The sequence below is a fragment of the Rhea americana genome, unplaced genomic scaffold (genome assembly GCF_003343005.1).
Source record: "Rhea americana isolate MKP2758 unplaced genomic scaffold, rheAme1 scaffold_23, whole genome shotgun sequence".
Lineage (NCBI taxonomy): Eukaryota > Metazoa > Chordata > Aves > Rheiformes > Rheidae > Rhea > Rhea americana.
Window position 1 is genome coordinate 4,147,058 of NW_028186346.1, and position 23,759 is coordinate 4,170,816.

General features: G+C 34.3%; 1 protein-coding gene across 1 annotated transcript in view; it reads right to left on the reverse strand.

The window, feature by feature from the left end:
- The window catches only part of UGGT2 (UDP-glucose glycoprotein glucosyltransferase 2), a 102,776-nt gene that overhangs the window by 61,048 nt on the left and 17,969 nt on the right, over positions 1-23,759 (reverse strand). Inside the window, exons 6-13 of the mRNA XM_085305966.1 lie at positions 22,652-22,748; positions 21,568-21,646; positions 19,081-19,181; positions 16,319-16,418; positions 11,070-11,130; positions 4,269-4,360; positions 1,761-1,911; positions 622-741 (exon numbers count right to left, since the gene is read on the reverse strand). Of these exons, the coding sequence (XP_085162092.1) occupies positions 622-741; positions 1,761-1,911; positions 4,269-4,360; positions 11,070-11,130; positions 16,319-16,418; positions 19,081-19,181; positions 21,568-21,646; positions 22,652-22,748 (801 nt within the window). The remainder of the gene's footprint in view (positions 1-621; positions 742-1,760; positions 1,912-4,268; positions 4,361-11,069; positions 11,131-16,318; positions 16,419-19,080; positions 19,182-21,567; positions 21,647-22,651; positions 22,749-23,759) is intronic.

Genomic DNA, 23,759 nt, shown 5'->3' on the forward strand with positions numbered 1-23,759 from the left:
ATAAATCTGAGTTTGATGTTCATGAGTTAGCTGTCCTGAGAAATCAAGCACCTGTAAAAAATAGTGTCTTATTGTTATGAAGAACATTCAGCTGTTATGAGCAAAGGTTCATGAACTCCAACCTCAGGGTCTCCAAGTCAGTTTCACTTTTGCCCTCCGACTCTTACATATTTTGAAGTATTTAAATTGATTATGTAGTACTGGATGCTTCCATTGTCTTTGTCGATTATTATCCTTCTGCTACATGGCCAGTTATACTGGAAATATGATATATTAATGAAGCATATGTATATTCATCCTAATTAGAAAAAAAGTACCAAGAAGCCCTTCCTATAGAATGCAAAATTTAACACTAATACTAGGAACATTTTAAAGAAATAAAAMACTTTGCCAAATATAAGTCTGGTACAGTTTATAGCTAAAAGATGGAAACACACTTCAGGAAATCAGACTAATAATTAGATATGACTTACTCAGCAAAAAAAAATTCACTATTATTAGCAGACCCAAATATAAAGCATGAAATTCTAGCCTATCTATGAGTGAATAGAGCATTTTTCAATAAACTGTTTGTTCAACATTAATACATGCTATGCAAATAATTAAGTTCTCCAAACTTACCAAATTATACAAATTGCGCCTAATCTGTTGTATAACTCCAGGAAATGCTGGCTTAAGCAGCTCCTGATAGCTTGCAGACCATGTGCTATAGCTGTGRTCTTTTTCTATATTATTGACCCACTAAAACAGAAAGGCCAGTCATTTCAAGAACACATAACATTAACCAATGAGTAAAATACATATGTATAAATAAAGTTACTTTAAAGCACACAGAAAGCCACAAAAGAGTAAAACAACCTATCTTCCTTCTGAATGCCTAACAAAAAATAGCCTCTAAAATGAGTACTTTTTTTCTTTCCAATCAAACTTACTTTCTTTTTTTTTTTATTTACAGTATATAATGAAACTTAAGATGGAAAAGGAAATGCAAATAAAAGCATTTTCCAAGTGTGGAAACTAATTTTACAGTACAAAAGCTGTAACAATGTTCACACATATACCTAAGTAACTAGTATATGGCCAATTACTACCAATTTGTACATGACTCTCATATACTTTCACAAAATACAGTATTATCAGTATATCTTTTTCATTTTCTTTCACATTATCATTATTACTGTGAACTGTTCTTATATCTTTTTCTGTGCAAGCATGTCTATAGTTATTAAACAAGAGGGTGACACATGGTTCTGTCAGGTGAAAAATAATTTATATTTGATGTGTTTTTCATTTATATATAACATCTGTAATGGAAACCGTATAAAATTTGAAAGATGAGGCAAAGAAGCAGTACAAACATATGGGCTTCATTCCCAAGTAGGTCAAATCACTGGACAATTACAGAGAAGATATTTAAGTTACAATTAATCATCTCCCTTATAAACTTCATTTAGCAGTCCTGCATAATATTGTGTGCAGCTAAATTAATTGCTAAAAAGTCAAATTCTTAGATAGTTCTGCAACTGTGCAACTACTCTTAAAAACAAATACATTCCATTTTTCTTTTAAACATCCTCCATCTCATAGAGATACCATCTTCTGAAGTATTTTACCCTGCTTACTGATATCTTAGGCTTTTATGTCTATTATTGCAATGGAAATTCCTGCAAAACATAAAACACTCTACCAAAAAAGACAGACTGTCTTGTACATAGCAAATCATATACGTAACATTTAAAACTAATCGCTTAATGACTCACTATTATCGAAGAGTGACGAATATCTAGTGCATAACTGTCATCTGTAGGATGTATATGCAATCTCATAAATTTATTCAGGATCTCCTCTTTGATTCCAAGTTCATGAAGACCATGCATCACTTTTCCTTCCAGTTTAAGAGTCTCTAAGATACTTTTTTAGGGATACAAAATGCATAACATCTACATATAAATGTCAACATGACATAAGAAATATTTCAGAAGACTTAATGTGACGATTATTTCTAGTGTTACAAATAATTCTAATATTCTCCTGCAATCCAATGTTTAAAACAAAATTAATGAATAGCCCAATACCTATATAGCTTTAACTTATTTCAAAATATCCCTATAAGGGATTATTCAACACTTTGTTTATTCACATTTCTTGTATATAAAGAAACATCATCCATCTTTAATAAGATGTGGCTGGACATCAGAGTGGAAGGATGCCCGTTTGCATTGTCCTGGCTGAGGCAGAACCCCAGAAGAGGGGGAAGCTGCTCCTTCCCTAAGAGGCAGCTTCTCAAGTGGGCAGAAGGGCAGGCAGCAAGTGACGGAGACAGACAAGGAACAAGTCTGCATCGTGGCAGTGACTGTGAGAACTCTGAAAAGAGCAGGGAGGAAACGCAGAGCTAAACCTCTAAGGTGACATAAAGAAAACTGCTTCCCAGCAACCCCAACTGCACTCTGTAACATTTTCTGCACTCTGAAAACTCAACATGAGAATGGAAAAGAAACCAAAGGAAAGAAGTCACATGCTAGGACACAGTCTTCTATTCAAATCAAACCTAGCATTAGCATTAAAAATCCTTTTTAATATTTGGGGTGCTCATTATAAAGAAAAGATGTAAGCTGCTCCATCTCAAACCACCAGCTGATCTGTGCTGCAGCAGAAATCTGAAGGAGATTCTTCTAGCAATAGTTAAGTTACTGCGAGAATTTTGGCAATGTAAGAAATGCAAGTATCCAGATTAGAGCTAAAAATGTACTTGTTGCAAATACTTTTCTTCTTTATGTTATAGATACACATCAAGGCTTCAATTCATCTCACTTAAAAYTGGCCACCTGCAACTAAAATTAGAAACATAATCCTTCGAGGTTTAATTAAAACCTGTAGTCAATATAATTGGGGTCGTATTTTAAATAGCTTGAATGTATCTCTCAAGGTGCCTGCCCTCTGTCCACTATCTACAGAGGGGCCATGACTCTCCAGGCAATTCAGAAAAATAGGTACAGTCATGTGTTTGAAGTCAGACCTAAAACCTGTAAGCTACCCTAAACATCTCACGTTTCTAAATATTATGCAATGTCTATTTTGAGAAAAACACTACACATTCACTTACATAATTTACATCTTACACACAGATACGTGGACACGGACACACACACACACACACACAACCTGAAGAAAAATCAGGCCCAAACTATGATTTTAAGCCAGCAAGGAAAGCATTGTGTATATTCAAGATAGTAAGAAATATTTAAGTAAAAAATGTAACTATACATGTCTAAAGCAAGAAAGATTCAGAATCTCCATAACAGACAAGTGAAGAAGTTTTTTTTTTTTTTTTTTTTTTTTTTAATTAAAAAAAAGATCTGTAGAATCTTTGGCAAATTATAGAAACATGAAAAAACCTGCAGTCTTAGCACTGGTAGATTTACTGAGAGACTGCAGATCACCAAAGATGAGTCTGAAGTAGTCATATTGGTCCTGCTGTCGAAAACATATAGAAGAATACAAGGTCAAATGTCTACAAATTACAGAGCACTTGCATAAAAGGGGTACTTGTTCCCATAAATAATAAATGGAAAGTACCTGAGGCAGAACTGATTTATTTCAATGTACTTAAAGAAAAAAATTGTGATCATCTTTTTGTGGCACTACTGATTTAAAAGAAAATTATTCCAATAGAGGGCCATTTTGAATCATTTCTCTAGAAAATAGTCCTTTAAAAATGTGCTGATGAACTCAAAGATGAAAACTTGGATTCTTCATGTAAAAGAGACTGTACACTATAATTGTATAAACCACAAAATGATTTCTTACAATAAAAAAGCATATGAGATCTTAACAAAAAGACTCCCTTTAAAAAGCAGTTAGACATAGACTCACAAGTAAGCCAAAATAATTCAGAATGTCTTGTTTAAATGTGGCACCTAAATTTTTYTGGCAATTTTTAAGAAGCAAAGATGTGCAGACACTTTATTTTTTTGAAGTGCTTTTTCCATCTTCAACATATACATGCTGGATTCTTTCCATTTGCAAATTAATTTTACATAGTAAGTTTAAAATAGTAAATCAAATATAAAATAGACATTCCAAGAGAAAATATTATATTACTTATATAATGTTCATATTCAAAGTAAAACCACTGTAAACCAACATTCCCTATACTGGAGTACTTCCTGGCTGGAAAAATGCAACAGATAATCTTATTTATCACCATGAGCACAACTCTTTCTGTGTTATTAGTAATTTTGTAATTTTCAAACAAAAAGGATCCTTACCTAAATGGATCGTGAAAATCCATGTCAATTTGAAGGCCATTTAGAAATAAGCGTGCTTCCCCAGGTTGAATTCCAAGTATTTCATAAAAATGCTGAAAAGGAAAAGTATTGCTAGCTTATTTAGATACATGTCAACATTAACATACATATCTCTATATATAGAACTTTAAGTAATTCTTCTACAAAATAGACTCATGAATTATRTTCAATATAATATTTTCTTTATGCTGAATATTATTGGTAAAATATTGAAAATGTACTTTTATAAATGCTATTTTACAGACTTTAAAGGCTTAATACAAATGAAAAAAGTTGAAAAATAGCCTACAATAGTCGCATAACGTATAGACCATGACACATTTTCAGTGTCTCCAAAGAGAAAATGCACACAAATATAGAAATTAACTCTTAAGTTTTTGAAAAATCACCCCTAGRATATTCCTCTTACAAATTCATTCACTTCCAAATGAGGGACAAAGGAGACTCCATATGTGTCAGTGAGTCCTTCATATGAAGCCAGCTTTCCTAACACCTTAAAATCTTTCACTGATCAAAAGATATACAGTAGCAATTGTTGATGGGAGGGAAGAAAACCAGATTAGAAGCACACGATCTCATCTACAAAAGGAACCTTGGAAAAAAGCCAGGTCGGAAAGGCATAGAATATCCTTGCTTGACAAAGAAGAAAAAAGAAATTCACAATAAAATAAACAAACATAAGAGGAAGAAAGTACTTTGGGAGTGAGGTGCTTCTTTCTGAGAACAGCAGGGGTCATCCAACCTTTGGATGGGTATTACTGGGAGAAATAAAAGAAAGTATGCCTCATCACTTTTTTCAGGAATCAGTGAAGCACTACACTGTTCAGACTGTCTACGGTGGGTGTAGATAGGGCTAAGATAAGCAACAGGAGCAACTGCAGTACTCGCTTCCCACTCGCACCATAAGAAGTGGCCAGGTTTCCAGGATCTGACATAAATTCCCAACGGGGGTGGGAAAGCATCAAAACAATGAAGGGGGGAGAAAAAAAAAAAACGCTGAGAAAGATTTGTTTTTCCAGTTTGTTCCTACTTATTGCCTATAAACAAAAGCATCCTTAAGGCAAGCAACTGGCAACTCAGGCTGTATATACTACTGCACTTATGAGACTGTCACTGAACAAAAAGAGAGAAAAGTCAGGAGAACACTGAAAGTGATACTATTCCTTTAAAGTAAAGTGGTTATTCATACAGTTAAATATAAGTGAGTWTCACGTCAGTAAACTCAGTTTGTGGCATTAAACTGTAACTCTGCATAAATGAGACAACAGTTCACTTCAAGCTCCTTGAAATCTGAGTGCATATTACCAACCATTCATCGAAAAGTACTGTATTCTTTAGTCTATTTAAATATTTTCACAAAACAGTGTAAAACAGAAATACGTAATGGCACCTAATATCAGCATATAAAAGAAAAGGCTGTCTATGAAGGAAAAATGCAGGTGGGATAAGCCTGAACCTAACACAAAAGGAACGTCTATGAGTCCAAAACCTGTCCTGTTATTTGAAAAATAACTTTAGAAATTGCTACAATGCATACAAGTCTACCTTACTGAGAACTCTTTTTTTCCTGCCTTTATCATTTTAATCGTGCAATCCCAACTTTGTAGAGCTTTCATGACTTTTCTTTGTAGATTTACAAAAGACTAAATAATAATTATTTGTGTTTGTTTTAACAGTATCTAAATATGCTAACATTTACAAATCCTGAAAATGAAAGGAAGATGGAGGACTTCCACCCTTATAACTGCCGCTGGGATTACTCCAGCCTAAGTACACTACCTTTGTTAAACTTTATGTAACCATGAAAACAAAAACTAGAATAAGTAGCTGGTGTTTCACACTTACATTTTTCCTACCACACTTTCACACAGAATTTACTCAAGGTATCACCATGAGGATATGTATAGTCAGGGCCTATGCTACAAAACTTAAGAAAGGAAAGGTGAGAAACTCTCACTAACCACATGAAAAAAATCACACAGTCTACTCATGAGAATGGAYAGACTCTTATTTCAATAAAGTCTTTTCTCAGAGACTGACTTTTCTTCAAGACTGACTTGCATACAACTTTAAAACTAACAGATGAAAAGGATGAAAGGTTGAAAACACTGTCCCACAGTTATTCCCCAGAAAGCTGGAAAAAAGAGGAAAGTCTTGTTTCCCAGTAAACTGCAAAATATTTGTATCACAAAAAGAGATCTGCCTTTAAGAATAAATGAAGGCTTGAGTATGAAAAGGCTTACGGAGATAATCAGGATTCCTCCACTTCTGGCAATCATATCTTAGAACATTCACTTCTTAGTTGATCAGAGTAAGAGTACGACCAAAATCAATGTAGAACATACTGTGTCTAGCCACATATTAGCTGACAAATCTTCATTATGACTTGCAGCACTCCTGGGATGTCATTTTACRTCTCTTACAAGCTGTCAAAATTTGGTGCAACTTCAGGCTGCCTAAAAATGCCAAGTGCCTTTGCAGCAGCTGGAATGCTTGGTCATGTTGCCTACATAATGTTTTATTTGAGAACACAAGTAAGAAGGATAGAAAGGACAAAAGAAAACAACTAATCTTAAGACACAGTGGTGAGACATCTGCACTGTGCAGAGAAGCACCCCATGTTTAAGACATAAATGAAACTCTCATTTAGTTAGCAAATACAACTCCAACCAGTTTTAACACTGCAATTGTGCCATAAAGGGCTGTGAACACAAAAAAAATCCCCCTTGATGGCACAGGACTCATGGACCGAACAACAATTATAAAGAAGAYTCTAGTCTGAAGGGCTGGAACACACTAGGGCTTGTGTGGAAGGCCAAGGGGCTAGAACRGGCCATCTCCTTGAAGCACTAAAATCAGCACTTATGTTAATAGTTCTTGTACTGTTACTGAAAGCTTAGTGTTCATTCCTGCAAGCCTGGATGCTCAGATAAACAGAACTACTGCATAAGACTGCAGTTGGCTGATTTTGGTCATACAAAAAACTAACACTGCCTAAACTAAATGCAGAAACAAACAAAAAAGTTTTAGCCACTGGTTGAATCAGAGCTGGGACTCATATAATTTTGACACTAGGTTTTTGGTTGTTCAGAAGAGCATTCATTTGCCCTAACTGCTTTGATGGAAGTAATATTTAAGCATCCAAGACTAGAATTTGATGTCGATAATACGTAGTATTTTCTTGCTAAACTATTAGCAAATTACTACTCTGGAAGTTATAAGTTGTGTTTAATGAGATTTTCTTTTTCCTTTTATCAATTCTTTGTCTTTTCTTAGTTAGATATCAACTCACTACATCTAAATCATCACTTGCCTTTCAATTTTTAATACCTTTATGTCCTCCCATTACATTTCCTATTCAACTTTCATTATCTTGAGTGGGAATCATTTAGTTACACCCAGCACGAGATCGTATCTCTCCTGCTGCTAGATGGATGTACTGCAGTTCATGAACTCACATGYCAATTTATTGTGCTCTAGCAGCATGTTCAAGAGGCTTCCCTGCTCTTACTAAACAGCTTAACTTTTAGCTAAGAGCCTTTAGTCTCAGACAGGACTTAGTGCAAGACCTATGTTTAGTGTGACAGGAGCGTAAGGTCCTGGTACAGTCAATGTATTCAGTATAATCTACAGAGTTTAGAAAGTGATTGAGCTGACCAACCACACTGCTATCCAATGCCATTTGAGATGTCGCAAGGTCTCAAGATAAGGCTTCTTGGACTGGAAAGTTGAGGCCAGGCAGAAGGGAAAGGTCATGTCTGCCAGATCTGAGTGGATATCTTGGATACCCTGCAGCTCACGAATGACATCTGAAGTCAGGTTTAGGCAACTCAATAAAGCTCTGCATGACAACTGTAGAGTGAGCTATTGTTTTTGTTGTCCATTGACTACATCTTCTTAAATGAAAGTGTCTTCATCTCAAACTAAATCTTACAACCTTTGTCCTTATATAAGAATCCTTATTTTTAGTAAACATAGCCATTTTAATTCTAGATAAACCTTTAATCTGCATCTATTTTGGAGCAGAGAGTTTTTGCTTTAGAAGTTTGTTTTCTATGTTGAAAAAAAAAGCTGAAATTAGAGTTAAACATTGTGAAGACCTCACCAAGAAACAGAGAAGGTCCTGATAATTAACACTCWGATAGTCTGGAGAAATCAGGATCACCAAAGCTTTGTTTTGCCTTACCCTGACTATAGTCACCCTGGCACAAAAAAAAAGAGGTAGAAGAAAATGCGTATCTCAGTTGCATCCAGAATGCAATGAAGAGGGGAGAGGTGCAGGTACCGATTTGCCCTCTTGAGCAAAAGCTACAGCACTTAGCCCTAGTGTAATAATCAAGAGGTTTCCACAACACTAAGACCACTCGTCATACTTCTTTATTAAAACACTGGAGTGCATCTCATATTGAAGAATCAAACACACAATCCTGACATCTTGTTCATAAGAAAGCTGAAGGAGCCAAGAAAGTGAACTGCTGTGATTAATGAATCCTGTTGTCACCAGTCCCACATACATCTATTGAAAAGAAGCCCATGCAATTGTTTGCATAACCTTTTCTAAGTACCTAACACTTGAGTCTGCCACTATCTGGGCATGAATTCTCAAGATCAGCAAGCCTTAAATTAATTTYATATGGTAGAGAGCACTAACACATTAATGTGAAATTTTAGCTGTACTGGAGATCGCATGGTCTACAAGAAGGTTGCATCAGTGGGCTGCACAATCCAAGAGGGATGTTGTCCACTTTCAAGGTTCTGGAAGGTAGAAGAAACTGGAAAGGCATTCCCCTGGAGACATTAGTCTTGGCAAGACAAAGGAACAGGTATGAATAGTTGCAAAGCAAAATGATACATTGACAAGTTGCAAAAGTACAAGAGTATCATAAGAAAGATATACACCCCTTCACTAGAGTGACTGGTCAGCTTTAATACTATACGAAAATACATGTTCTGAAGATCAAGAGTCACAAATCAGTCCTTCTGAAAATCAGGAGAATGCTGGTAAATGTTAAAACTCAGAACTTAACTTGTATGTAAAAGAATTCAAGTTTATCAAAAACAGTTTATGGATTTGCACACTACCCTTCCTTTTTGACAGGAAACAGCCACTGTAGAAATGTCTGCCACTTGGGTGCATTAGAACCAGATCTAGAGTACTCAATGACAGCATAGCTCCCACCTCCTGATCAAGTAAATTATTATAAAAAGGCAGAGTGGGTTTTGATGTGGCTGCAAGACAGACTGGATCTTTACTCACACTGTCTCAAAGATTCCGTAATTTTGATGCTACAATATATTTGCAAGTCTGTTTCAAAGTGTGCTGTGAAATGTCAGAGTAACTCGGAAGRTGAAGAAGAGTTTATAAAATGAACACTCATCTTCTGGCCAAGAAGGCCAACAGTATCTGGGGTGCATTAGGAAGAGCATTGCCAGCAGGTCAAGGAAGCTAATACTCAGCCCTAGTGAGACCACATCTGGAGTACTGTGTCCAGTTCTGGGCTCCCCAACACAAGAGAGATAGAGAGCTACTGAAGAGAATCCAGCAGAGGGCTACTAAAACAATTAAGGGACTGGAGCACCTCCTATGAGGAAAGGCTGCAAGAGCTGGGACACTTCAGCCTGGAGAAGACAAGACAAAGAAGGAGTCTTACCAATCTGTATCTGAAGGAAGGTGTAAAGAGGATGGGGCAAGACTCTTTTCAGTGGTGGTAAGCAACAGGACAAGAGGCAACGAGCACAAACTAAAAACACAGGAAGTTCCATCTGAACATGATGAAAATGTGAAGGTGACAGAGCACTGGCACAGGTTGCCCAGAGAGGTTGTGGAGTCTCCTTCCTTGAAGATATATTCAGAAGCCAGCTGAATAGGGTCCTCAGCAACGTGCTCTAGGAGAATCTGCTTGAGTAGGAGGGTTGGACTGGATGATCATCAGAGGTCCCTTCCAAACTCAATCATCATGTGATTCTGTGATTAAAGAACAAGTAAGGACAGTGCTATGGAGGTACTAACCACTGAAAGACAAGGTTCATATGGCCTAGTGACATAGACACAAACAAGTCTTTCAAAATTCATTAAACATACAAGAATGCTGACATTGGACCTGCCATTTCATGAGACCAGTTCTAAAAGCATAGTGGTTAACATTTATTTTTAACACTCAATTTGAAACAACCAATTCAAATTCTGCTCTGAGACAGAAAATAGGAGGGATATCAGATGTAAAGTGACCCTGGAACACATTTCAGATCAGTCAAAAGCATGGTAACAATGATTCTTCATATGATATAAGGTACAAAAAATACAGTTAATCAAGAGTGAAAATAAAACCACCACCTAGTACTGACAATGCTGAAAATACCTTGCAGAAGAGTTGAATGCATGATTCTAAGAATTTGGAAAGCTCGAAGCTAGCCTGTGCTGATGGTGGGTCTACCTTCAACACCAAAGTCCTAATATATATAGAAAAGATCAGCTGATATCTACTTTGCTTTCATCATGACTGAACACAACACTCCCTGAAAGTTGTTTGTCATTGCCAAAATTCTGTAAAGTGAAAAGATAGAAGGGAAAAAGCATCATAGTACAGGAAAAACAGAAACTGAAAAAAATGAACTAAGTATTTTAATGATACTTAAGATATTTAAAACTATTTACATTTTTTGTGTGATAGAAATGAGGTAAAATTTTCTATACTAACAGAAATCTCCACAAGCAGCAATATGACAGTAACTCTATGTGTACTTTAAGAAATAAAAGCAAACCTTCTGATTTTCTTCTATTTCATTTCGCATTTGCTTGTCTACCAGCACCCTGGTCAATGATCTGGAAAAATAAAATATTGGTATTACTCAACCATTTTATTTTTAAAAAATGTATTAAGTAAAGTGAAATATATTAACACTGTATGTAATACACTGTTACTGAAGAATGTAGTTATTAAGACTTAAAAAAAAAAAAAGTAACACATAGGGTCATAAATGTTCTATTTTCCAAACAAATGTTTTATTGTGTATTACTCTAGTAAACTTAAGTTCAGGTTATGCTAAATTTTGTTGAAGTGCTGGTATTGGCATATTTTTAGAATACTCAATCTTTCCTCTTATTTTTCTAGAAAATAACGTGTATTATAAACAAAGGAGTTGCTCACACATCCTAAATATAAATGCAATATTTGGATTTTTTAAGTTAACATTACTAACTGTATGCAGCTCAGCATTACAGTACAAGTGGCCAAAAGTTATGGTTTGACATTGACAAAGGCAAGGAAAGTATATAAAGAATAACTGCTTTTGAAATGACTGATAAAAAAAAAAATCAAATTAAAGTAAAAATTGAGATCCTTGAAAAATTTAAATATTAAAAGGCAAAGTATCAATAACTATTTCAGTCAAAAATCAGTTTTCTTTAGTAATTTTAACTTTAGGATATAATTCATTGATTCACCTTTTTTACCTGTTAAGAACATCATGGATGACTTTTTAATGTCACCTACCACAATGCATTGTTTGTGAGGTTCATAACTAATAGGCTACAACAAAATACTCCTGGCGGTAAATTAATCTCACCATGTTTTAAGAAATCCCAAACCATACTAACACAAATCCGATTCTCCCAATAAATTCCAAAATAAATATCGTAGTTGTATCTGTAAGTAACTTCTTTCAAAACAAAATTGCATATATTTTTGCAATTCTGAATGGGGTTTCAATAAAAACTGGGGTGGCCTTAAACCTGAAAGTTAATTAAACAGAGAATGATACTACTAAGCCAACTTTAACTCTTATGGATAGTAAAGCAGTTATTTAATAATATGACCTAATTAAAAAAAAAGAAAACTAGTTTAGAATATATATTTCTAAAGAATCCCATATATTTTTCACGGTATGTAAGAAATGAGATAAGAACAATTTAAACAAAATTTGAGCTTTCCAGACAATCAAAGAGATTACTTGATATGCTCAATCAATACGATTTTCAAGCTTCATTTAAAATATTACAGAATATATCTCAGTTAATCCTTCTCTATGTAAATTCCTTTTTCCATCCACTCCCTGTAAATACTACGGTAGACTGCCATTGTGAATCTCTCCTGGACCACACCACAAGGCAGCACAGGATCAAGGAGGAGCTACGTATGTACAAACCCCTACATGATGGGTGTCCTTTGTCTCAAAGTTTGCATTGCCATGCAGTGTACATGTTATATTTGGTAAATAGGATGTATTAATAGTTTCCYTGAAATTTTTGTTTCTTTTAATTCATATTAAAAATGCATTTCATATTGTCTTTGATAGAATATTAGACACATTTCTCTTTTGGCAGGAAATTAAAAAATTGGCCACCAATGTCTAGCTTAATGAGATAAACAGGAGTTAGGGAGCTGCTGGAAACTATAGAGCACTATATCAAACAAGCAAAACAACTTTCCAGCAATCTTTTCTCTCATATTTGGCTAACACTCGTAACAGCACAGAAATAGCCATCTTTGTGAGCACAGCAAACYTGCTTTTAATAGAAGCTGTTGTCAACATCCAAAAACCCACCTACCATCATTAAACAGCAAAAGCCAAAATCAGGGGAGCCAAAAAAGAATTATATGAAATAGTTGTGGTTTACATTAGTTTCATGGGAAATAGCTTTTTCTCGGCTTTTTTCTCTCAGTAAACAGGCTTGTTCCATAAATGTGAACAAGACTTCTACACCATATAATCACTATTCAAGGAAGACTCATAGAAACAGCAGCATAAGTATATAAGATTATCTCAAAAATCTCTCAGAGGCTTTTCAGTTAATTGGAAAGGAATGGGAGGAAGAGAAGAAAACTATTTTTAAAATCTTGCCATGAGGACAGACTTAATGAACTCTTCTACTATTTTCAGGGAAATAKAAGTTCATTAGTAAAAGACAGAGATGGCCACTGCCCCAAATKTCCTTGAAAACGAGTTTTGCCACTGCCCCCACATCTGCTTGCAAAMGACTTTTATTCCTCTAAGTGAGGTTTACTCCTCTTTGTTTCCTCTTTGTCTTCTATTGATGCAACAGATTTATTTCATATTAGAACATATCTCCTCCAGCTAAATTGTGTTCTAATAAAAAAAAAAAAAAAAATGATATCTGATTCATCTTTGATTCATTCAAACCTTTTAGCGGACATATTTCTAATAAAAGAAAATGGTGGTGAGACAGCGCTATGGATGCTGCTTTTCTACATGAATGAGGGAGAAATCAGATCAGAGGAAGGCAGGTGAAACTAAAACAAAAACACAAAATACCTTAATGGCAAGGAATTTGTCAAAACAAGTGAAAGGTGTAACTCGAACTGTGATGCCGAAGACCACACTACAATATAGTCAGCATGGTTCAGATATATTGTTATTGGTAGATACTGGAGGATGAGCTTAATAACTTGGCTCATAATTGCTCAACTAATCCAAAACGCTTTYTCATAAAGCCTTTAAAATTACTGCCTACATACAGTACATGAACATGAAGAATGTACTGGGTATATTCAATACTGAGGAAATACACCTTATATTCTACCACCTACTGTGTTCATTAGCTTTGAAATAAAAATTGTAGAACAGGAGGCCAAGAACTAGAAACATTTCTAGTTAAAAAGACACATAACTGATCAAGTAAAAAAGCATTAAAAGAAAAATGTGACAAAGAAATTCAGAAAGAATACCTGAAGCCCAATTTAAAACCACATTTCATCATATTGTATCATACTTTCTCTATCAAAAAGATCTGTAATTGATGGGAATTATTATTGAGAGCTTACTTAGCCAAACAAGGACGAATAGAGCCAATTAAAAAGAAGACACAACAGGAAGCTGGAAATTTAAATATGTGGCAGTACTAAAAAGGTTCTAATTTTCTAATCTAACTTTTCCAAGTAACTTAAGAGTAAAAAGGCAGAAACATAAAAGATGAAAGTGAAAATAATGAAAAGCCAGAAAGGAGAAGACAAAGCTGGCCAACACTAACAAGGATATAAAAATACTTATCAACGAATGGTTGGCTTTACTGTTTTTTTTTTTTTTTTTTTTAATAAGATAGCAACATATAAAAGAAGCATTAACTAGTTGCTTGTCTATGCACGGCAGTTTCTCGCAGCAGGATTATAGAAAGATTTAAAGAGAAAGTAGGAAGGTTGATCTTCAACATCATAGGTCAAAAGTATCACACACAAAAATGAGAGACATCTACTCAGTTTGAGTTCAGTCATTTGTTCAGAGATTCGTCAARTTTTATACACTGTTTTTCTAAATTTTCACTGATGAAGTCTCACCAAACAGAAATACTTTTCTGTCTGAAAATAACAAATACTATTGGCTCTCCATGTTTTAGCAATGCTTTTGTATCACCTTAAGGTTATAATAGTATCTATCATATAATTTTATGCTTCCTTAATCTTATCTGGAAAAATAAGTAACTATGTAGTGCTGAATATCCTGAAAGAAGGAAAACTATTCATATGTTCAAAATAGTCAAGAATTATGATTGCCAGCAAGAAATTGAGAAACTGAATGAAATATCATTCTTATTATGGCATTCTTACATAATAGCAAGATATTTATAACATGATGTATAATAAAGATGAAAAATATCTTATGAAATTAATTATCAAAATGTTGAGATGAAATTTATTAGTTGTTATCCTGTCTCTATATCTGATGACATTTTGTAAAATCTTACCTCAGACTAGCTTTTTCAACTGGAAATACTGAGACATGAAAATACAGCTTATAATCTAGAAAGCACAAGAAACTTCCAGGTGAACTGTATATTATTTTTTTTATGGTTTAAGGGACTCTTTGGTTTTTAAGGAACATACATAATACTTGGAATTTTATTTTCACAACTATAGTTCTAAAGATTTGTATACAGTATTTTCAACGTAAAAAAAATTGCGCAAATAAAAAATGGTTCTATTCATATCAAAACTGAGTGAAATGCAAACAATTTAAAAAGACTATWGTCATAATACTCTTTAGATAACTAAAAGGGTTAAGTAATATCTCTTCATTTCCATTTTATTCTAGATTATATTTTTGAAACTAATACTCATGACTTGCCAGGTTAAGCATGATTATATTACTGGGGAAAAATATTTTGTGCGCTGTTTTTTTTACACAATGCCCCTTTAGTTTAGGATTGTTGTCAATACACACCTTTTAACTTCTCAAGTTATTTAAATATTTGTAATCCTTTATGTTAAAATAATATTATAGATTAGCATATTAGAATAGATTATACAGGATAGAAACTGTAATTCCCCTGAAGTCATATACTATACTCAAAAAAATAAAAAAGAACTGTTTGAAGAGTAGGTAAATAGCATCATTGTGCCACAAATACATCCTTCTCAACATCCTTGATAGGATTAGGATTATACGAAGAATTTATGAAATGTAAAGAAAAGCATTTCTCAATTATAATACAACTGGCTTACAGAAAAAGCAACCTTTAATATTATTACAAAGGAAAATGTCATTGGCTAATTTAATACTGATTTTTATCTTTTGTTGAGTATTCCATATATCTTCCCAAGTAAGAAATCTAACAACATACAACAGCTGGGATGTAATCTTATTAGCAACCTTATGCTTAGAATCTGCTACTATGGGTAGACCTGCTATAAAACAGAATTTTACCCCTAACTACTGTGAGTAGATCTGCTATTAATTTAACAGAATTTTGTACCTGGCAAAATGCCCACTCCACTAAATACCTGAAGAACTAGGCTTTCTGTTTTAAGTGCCTGAAACATTAGAATGCCTTGGTAAAACACAGCATCGCATGCATCAGACAGGAAACACTTGAAGAGGCCAATCATGAGATTTCTTGGCCACTATTTTCTACTCAATGAAACTGCCTGAAATCTATCTCAGAAGCTGTAAAACATGATTATCTGACTGAAGGATTTGGATATAAATCTGTATTACTGTCATGAAATTTAAACACAAACATAAAATCAACATTTGAAATCCAAGTGTAAGTATCATACCTGGCTCTTATTGGGAAGTTCTGAGCTATATCTTTCATTATCCTTAAGGCATCATAAACAGGGGCAGACATAATTCGAGCTGCTGCTTGAAAACTAAGATCTATAAAACAGAGAAAAAAAGTCACTGGGAATATCAGTCTCAACCAATATTGTCTACAATCAGAAAAACTGTTCCATATACTCCCATTATTAGATATCTTTTGTATCAATCATATATTAATGTATTTACAAAGTAACATTATTAAGGATGAAAAGATAGGCACTTGAAAGTTGGAAATGCCAAATTTCAGGCTTCTCATACCAGTTCTGCTTGGCCATCTTCAGTATACATATCGTATATGTAATTCCTAAGTTTAAAAAAACCCAGCACACTAGGGAAAAACAACAACAACAACAAAAAAAAAAAAAACAGACATCACATTGTCATGTACCAGTACTTCAAGAATACCAGCCTTAATTCTAAATACAGACCAATCCACCACAGCTGTAACTGCAACAAAGAATAATATCTTTTCAACTCCAGGACTTCACAGGATTTTTAAGGAATAGATATGTTAAATTTAAGAAGGTTGTATTGAGCATGTGAGATGCACTATTTTCAGAAGTTTGCAACATTTTCAGAAGAACTGAAAATGAAGCACTTAAAAACATGACATCCCTTAAAAAAATTCTAGTAACCTTTTCTTTGAGACATGCTAGGCAGTTAGGAAACTGATTTTTTTTTTATCTACCCTTTTCTCATAATGAAGTAAATTTGCAAATGTCAGCATGGCTTATAATTCATTTTTTACTCACTGGGAACAAAACTGTAATCTAATTAGCCTACATTAGGTGCCTATTGTGAGTGTAATACAATTTGGCATGAGAGTGGGAAAAAACAAATTTTTGCACTTACCCTGTAAGGAAACAATACAGTAGGTGGCTCCATCTACTTTGGATAGTCTGCCTAACCTACCTCAGGGCTATGATACTTTTTGCTAAGAAGCTGCTAGTTCAAACATTTGATGAGAAACTGAAGGCCTTAAGTTGTTCAATTTAAAGTAAGTTGATGGCACATACAGTAAAACAGCCCTAGGCAGAAGGCCATAGAGTATGCTACCTAACAGAACTTTTGCACCAGCCTTTAGAAGAAGTCAAGAATTAAAAAAATAGCCAGAAGAAAAGGTGACAGCATGCATTCCATTTTTAGCCTGACAAGATTGACCTTGGCTGCAAAAGAGTTAGGTCTGAGAGACGGATCGTTAACTAGAAATTTCTTGATACTTTTAACAACAGCTCATGTAAAAAGATTACTGTTTTCAAAAAGAACATTCCAGATCTCTTATGGCAGCCCAATAAATCGTCAGTGGGTGAAGGAATACCTGGTTGCTGCTATTACTACAGATCCTGATGCCTTATCTACTGTGCACTTAGGTATATGCTTAAAAGTCTGCTACATAATCCTTCATAAACAATTAATCTCTTCCATGTTATGTCAAATAGCTTAGTGTACAAATATTCAAATTCCACTAAAGCAAACTCACCTGTCTTTTTAACTTCTTGGTTTTCTCTGATGAAAGATACACTGCTTACCGTAACAGTTCCAGCTGCTCTGTAAGTGGCAGTTGTAAATGCTACACCCATCTCAAGCAGAGCAGTCTGTAATTACTTTCATCCTGGTTTTAAATTTGACTGTCCTGCATGTCTGATATTCTTTGTAATCATTCTTACTGACTTGTCATCAGTTAAGATACAGGAAGAAGGAGGTGATGCAAGTTTATCAGAAAGGATGATGACAGGTATGCTAGTCTGAGGCTGTCACTTACAGACTTCCCAGTTSAGGTACATTACACAGCTGAGAGAGAATAGGTAGATCTTGGGAAAAAGATGATCCTGTGGTTAAAGCAGATCACCAAGTATGCTCTGAAGCACTAGAGATCAAGAGGATGAAGTGGTGGTTCACACAGACAGAATGAATTATTAAGGGGAATACTGCATTGAACCATTTTCCAGAGTTATAAGTAGTAACTCTCGTACTAAGTAACTCACTTATCTAAAATATAAGACTCTTAAAAGAGAAGCTCTGAAAAACAAACTTCTTTTTTTACAGGAAAAGTTTTGTTGGTGTTTAGGATCATTATAGATAGTAYAGAAGTATGCCCTAACAGCTGAAGGAGTAGTTTTGGTTGAACTTCATTTATTTTTTTACTTGAGGCTAATAAAAGGAACTCTGAGTGTTGCCAAGTTATTAACTCAGCCAGTAGGATAAGGCATTGAGAATGAGCTAGAGAAAACACTCAGTCATGTCGAGAGTAGGAATATCAAAACAACTGCACCATACAAACAGGAGGCTGAAGGTCCCCTGTTTGAAAAGACAGGGAATCTATTTATTTTAAGGAAGTAAGCACTAGTATCCTTGGCACTGAACAAACAATGTCCCAGTGCTTACATGCTTTCAACCTTCAGTCAAAAACCATCTTAAAYTGAATTTAGCACCTGAGATAATACTTCAGGCAGAAAACTGGGCAACTTAACTTCTGCCTTTAAACTCAGTAAAGTTAGTTATGACCTTACAAAATGACTTCAATGTTCCTTTAATTTCTAGCATATAATAATAGGACAAGACACTAATATATTTTAAAATATTTAATATAATAYTGTATTTTTATGAAACTATATATCTTTTTTTTAAAAGTAACCTTTATTATAATATTTATACACCAACATAACAAAGCAGATTTCAACAGAATGCGGTACTAACTCAGAAAAAAAGAAATACATACCCTGTAGTTCCCAGACCTTCARAGGTTCCATGTTGTTAGCAGTTTCCATGAGATGTTTTTTAAACTCTTTCAGATTATTTTTCAGATTAGGATGCATTTGTCTGCACCAAAACAGGCAAAAAACAAAGACAAAATCAATGATATCCATCAGTGTCTGCTTACACCCACAGTACTGATTACAGCTAATATTGTGTCCCTATGGTAACAAAAAAGTGAAAATTTTAATTCATTTCTTGAAAGAAAGATGAGGATTTGGGGTGCATGGAAGGTGCATAATAAAATACTGAGAAGGATTACATTTCAGTAGTATTAACACACGGTATAGATAGCTGTATAGTTAAATATAGCATAATATACAGTTAATTATATATTAACTGTCACTGTACAGTTATACAGAGTTTGTTGCACTGTGGTTGTATAACCCACTACAAGCTAAGGTTTGTAGGAAGAGAGAACATCTTTTACTAATTAACATTGCTGACAAAATCAAGCTACTGATCACACAAATCACTAGTCAGACATAAAGAGCACGATGCCCAAAAGCTTGTCTATTTTTTTTTACAAAACAGAACTTGGGTTTTAAGTACAAAGACTTCAACCTGTGACAAGACGCTCTCCAATGGCAAACATTCTCCATTAGAGTTCTAAAGGCTCTTCTACTGAAAGTAAGAAGTAAAGAAGTAAACCACTGATGGAGATCAGAGCTGTTGCTTCTTCTATTAAAATGCAATCCAAGTACCTCAAAGAAGGCATGCTCAGCTGAAAAGGGGAGCAGAGACAGAAAATTCCATTTTTGCTCATTTCTAACACTAGCCTAGAAATGACAATCACAGTTCATAGTCTTATAAATTCTTCTGTTAAGTAGCAAACGTTTAACTAGCTTTGAGCTTTTAAATTACTGCTTTAACTGCTTTCTGTGCAAATTTACCTTGATGTTAATTTTTTTCTGTTCAGTCCATCTATTCTTCTGTGAATGAAGGACAAGTGACTAATAAAGGCTATTTGCAAGCCCTTATCAAAATCTAGTATTGATCCCTGGTGCCTCATTTCTCTTTTTCACTTATGTTAAAGGTCAAAATCAAGCCACACATAAAATACATTGAAAAAAGCTACCCCTTGCTGGATACATAATATGATATGAGATTAAATTATGTTAACCTGTATAACTAAATAAAATTATATTTCTAAGATTTTATGTCTTCTGCTTGCATCTGTAATTATTTCAGTTGAGAAAAGCTTTACTACAGCTATAACTGAGGGACAATTTTAAGACTACTGGACCATCTCTTTTATTTCCAAAATGAAAAGGACAAGAAAAAAATAGCAGAGACTGGGAACAGTCAAAAAGTCCAAGTAATTATCTGGCAGCTTTACAAAGTAGCCACCATGTGACACCAAGAACCTAAGTATAGCTAGGCTTAGCGTGAACCAAGAAGAAAAAAGTTCAGATTGAAAGTATGACATAAGCATTTGATATTACTTGCTGCTGAAGGTTGCTAGAGATAGGAGAAACAATAAGGAAGCCTGCAGATTTGGATGCACTTCTATTTCAATGTGTCTACTTTAAAAAAGGCAGAAAGGGAATAGGCTCTCAGAACTTCAAGAATTTAGACAGCATTATCAACTCCGAACTCTGCGAAGATTTACAGCTTGGTGAGAATAACTGCAAACAAGTTTACTCCCTGCTTTAAAAGTGAAAGAGAGAGAGAGAGAGAGAGAGAGAGAGAGAGAGAGAAGACTCACACTCCTGAGTTTCTTGCTGAAGAAAACATCAAAATTTATGATTCACTGCATGGATCTGTTACAGTCTGAGGGAAGCACTTTTGCTAATTGCAATTATGAAATGAGTCCACCAGTAGYGGACTAGAAGCAGCCTATGCTCAACAGGGGTGCATCTGATTTCATCAATCACTTGGACCAACAGATTGTTACTTAGAGATATAAGAGTTCCTGCCAGAACAGAACACAAATTCACGACCTCCAAAATAAGATTACATTTAAAATAGGCATATCTTCCAAGAAATATTACCCCTTAACACTTAGAAATGAATGACACTGCCTTTTGAAAAGACCCTGTTTAGCTACAACATGTGTGTTTGGATTTGTTAGGCTACTACTTGCATTTTGAAAACCCAACGTTTTGATTCTAATCAGCTGAAAACAGAAGAAGTAACAGCTGTCTACCGTAGAACATCATATTTTTCATGTTCGTATCTAAATTTTTGTGACTCTTGATGAAAGGGAATTTTAACTTTAAAAACAGTYTATTGCATACATTCCAAGAGAATTAGAATGCTAAAAGTAAAATGAAATGAAATAGAATAAATGACTTAAGTTTCCATCTTTACAGACACAAGATATACACACACAAAACAGAATTTTAACCAACGGCAAACAAAGTCATTGCCAATTTAAGTATCATCTTTTATATATAATATATATATTTTTTTGTTTCAGGTACAAAAACTTTAGTTTATGTCAACTCACTTCAATCTGCCAAAGAGAAAACCTTGGACATCACTCTCTTCTTCCTCACCATCTTCCTCTTCTGTTGAGTCACTTGTTCCTAAACATGCAGCATAAACATGCACTGTTAATGCAAATGTACAATACAAAAGTTGTCATTCCTAGATGTAATTTCGATTAGATTTAGATGTGTATGTTCATATTTTGGCAGCAGAATGAATCACTACAGAAATAACCAACATTGAAATTAATTTTGCATGGAATTCATCTAATGTTTACATTTTCAATATAAATGAAAATTATATGTTKTATAGTTCACTCCTCAAAATAGTCATTTCTCAGTTTGATCAAGTGATAAAGTACAGCGCTTATCAACCACGTAATACCARATTTATGCTTGAAAAACTTCCTGACTTTAAACCTCTTGAATCCCCAGCCAGCATCTGATCCAAGATCAGCTTCTCTTCCTTGAAAAAGCCCAAAATTAAAGTTGTTGTGGCTCAGCAGCTATTGAACATTAACCTCACAAAACTAACATGAGGGTTAACTGTAACCTTCTTTAAGCTTTGCAAATCTCCACATAAAATAATTATTCTCTATAGTATTCCAGAATGCTACAGCTACTACTTTCTGTAGTGTATATCTTACATCAGTAAATAATAAGCAGATAGTAGTGCCAAATTCTATGCTCTAGTAAATCTTTTCTACAGAAGAACGTGAAAGTATTTTCATGTAAATTAAAAAAAAAGTAATGTGCAAATACTGTGCTAGTTAACATAGTTAACATATTTCAGTGCCAACTGAAATAAAGTAATTGAAGAATGAGATTAAACAAGCATAATCCTATACTTACTGAAAAGGAAGAATGGATTACATTTTGAAGTAAAGCTACAGATAACTATAGTTAAGTAATGAACTATATCTTAAGCACAGCTGTTCACAAGTGCTCCCACATATTTTGATGACTTAGTTCTTAATGTTTTTAACAAAGCCTATAAAAAGAAATCAAACATAACCTTCAAAATACTATTGACTTTATTGTAAAGATGATAACATGTTTGTAAYAGTATCTCCAATAAGATATCATAAATAAATAAAAACATACCTTTAATCTGTGTGTCATCTACTGCTTTATATTCTGTGCTCTTTATTGCAAGTTCTACACCATATCCAGATAAATACATTTTTCTGGAACTTGGTTTCTGTTTGATGACATTATTTKAACAGAATAAAAAACATAACTTAAAAAAATGTAATTTATAGAAGATTAACAACATTAATATAGTARGTTTAAAATATTATGACARCTGCAACTTAAATTGATCATTCAGTTTATGATTCAAGGTACAAATTCATGGGAAGAGTCAAGTAAGTCATACTGACAGTCCAATATACCACTGAGAATGTGTGTGACGAAAAGTAAAGCCATCCTTTACTTCCTGAGGACCACAGTAATATTAAAAGAGGGATTAGAACAGGCAGAGCTGGTAGTACCCTATGCAATTAATGATGCCTTATAATTCCTGCTTTAAAATCTTTTTAATTTCTTTGTAACTTTGCCCAACTTTAGTATTTCAGGAGGAAATTTGCTATTTTTGCATCAGGCCGATAGTTTTGAAAAGCTTTAAGGAAACAGTTAAGTGGTTTCTGTGAGAAAAATTAAGAAAACGTATTAAAATGTCATTGCTAAAAACATCTTGTAAGTCCTTTATCAAGAAGAACAAATGTTTTCAATTTGGAGTGGAAGTTTGACGTTCAGAAGGGTAACAACTACTTGGGACAAATTTGTTTCAGAAAACACACCCAAATTTGTCCAAAATGTACAAGAACCTCCTTTCTAAAATGCATTTTGCACAGGCACAGCAGCAATTTCTTGCAAGTCTTTCAGCTTTAGCTTATAATTTCTCAGACTCTTTCTACTTTGAGAATCCTTGAGTTCAAGATTGAAAACCCAGTAGAATTGGTTCTCTAAGCAGATCTCAGCACAGAGTGAAAAGTGCATCCTCTAAACAGTCTCAGTGGTACTGGCAAAGACAAAAAGACAGCAGAAAGACTATTCCTCTTCTCTCTCAATGCTCCCTCTTCTGGCATTTAATGAAAAAAAAAGAAGAAAAGCAGTCACAGTGGGAAACACAAGAATAAAATGGAGGTTGTGATGAAGGAGAAAAAGAAAGGAAGAGCAGTCTGAAGAAAGAAAATACGGGGAGGAGGAC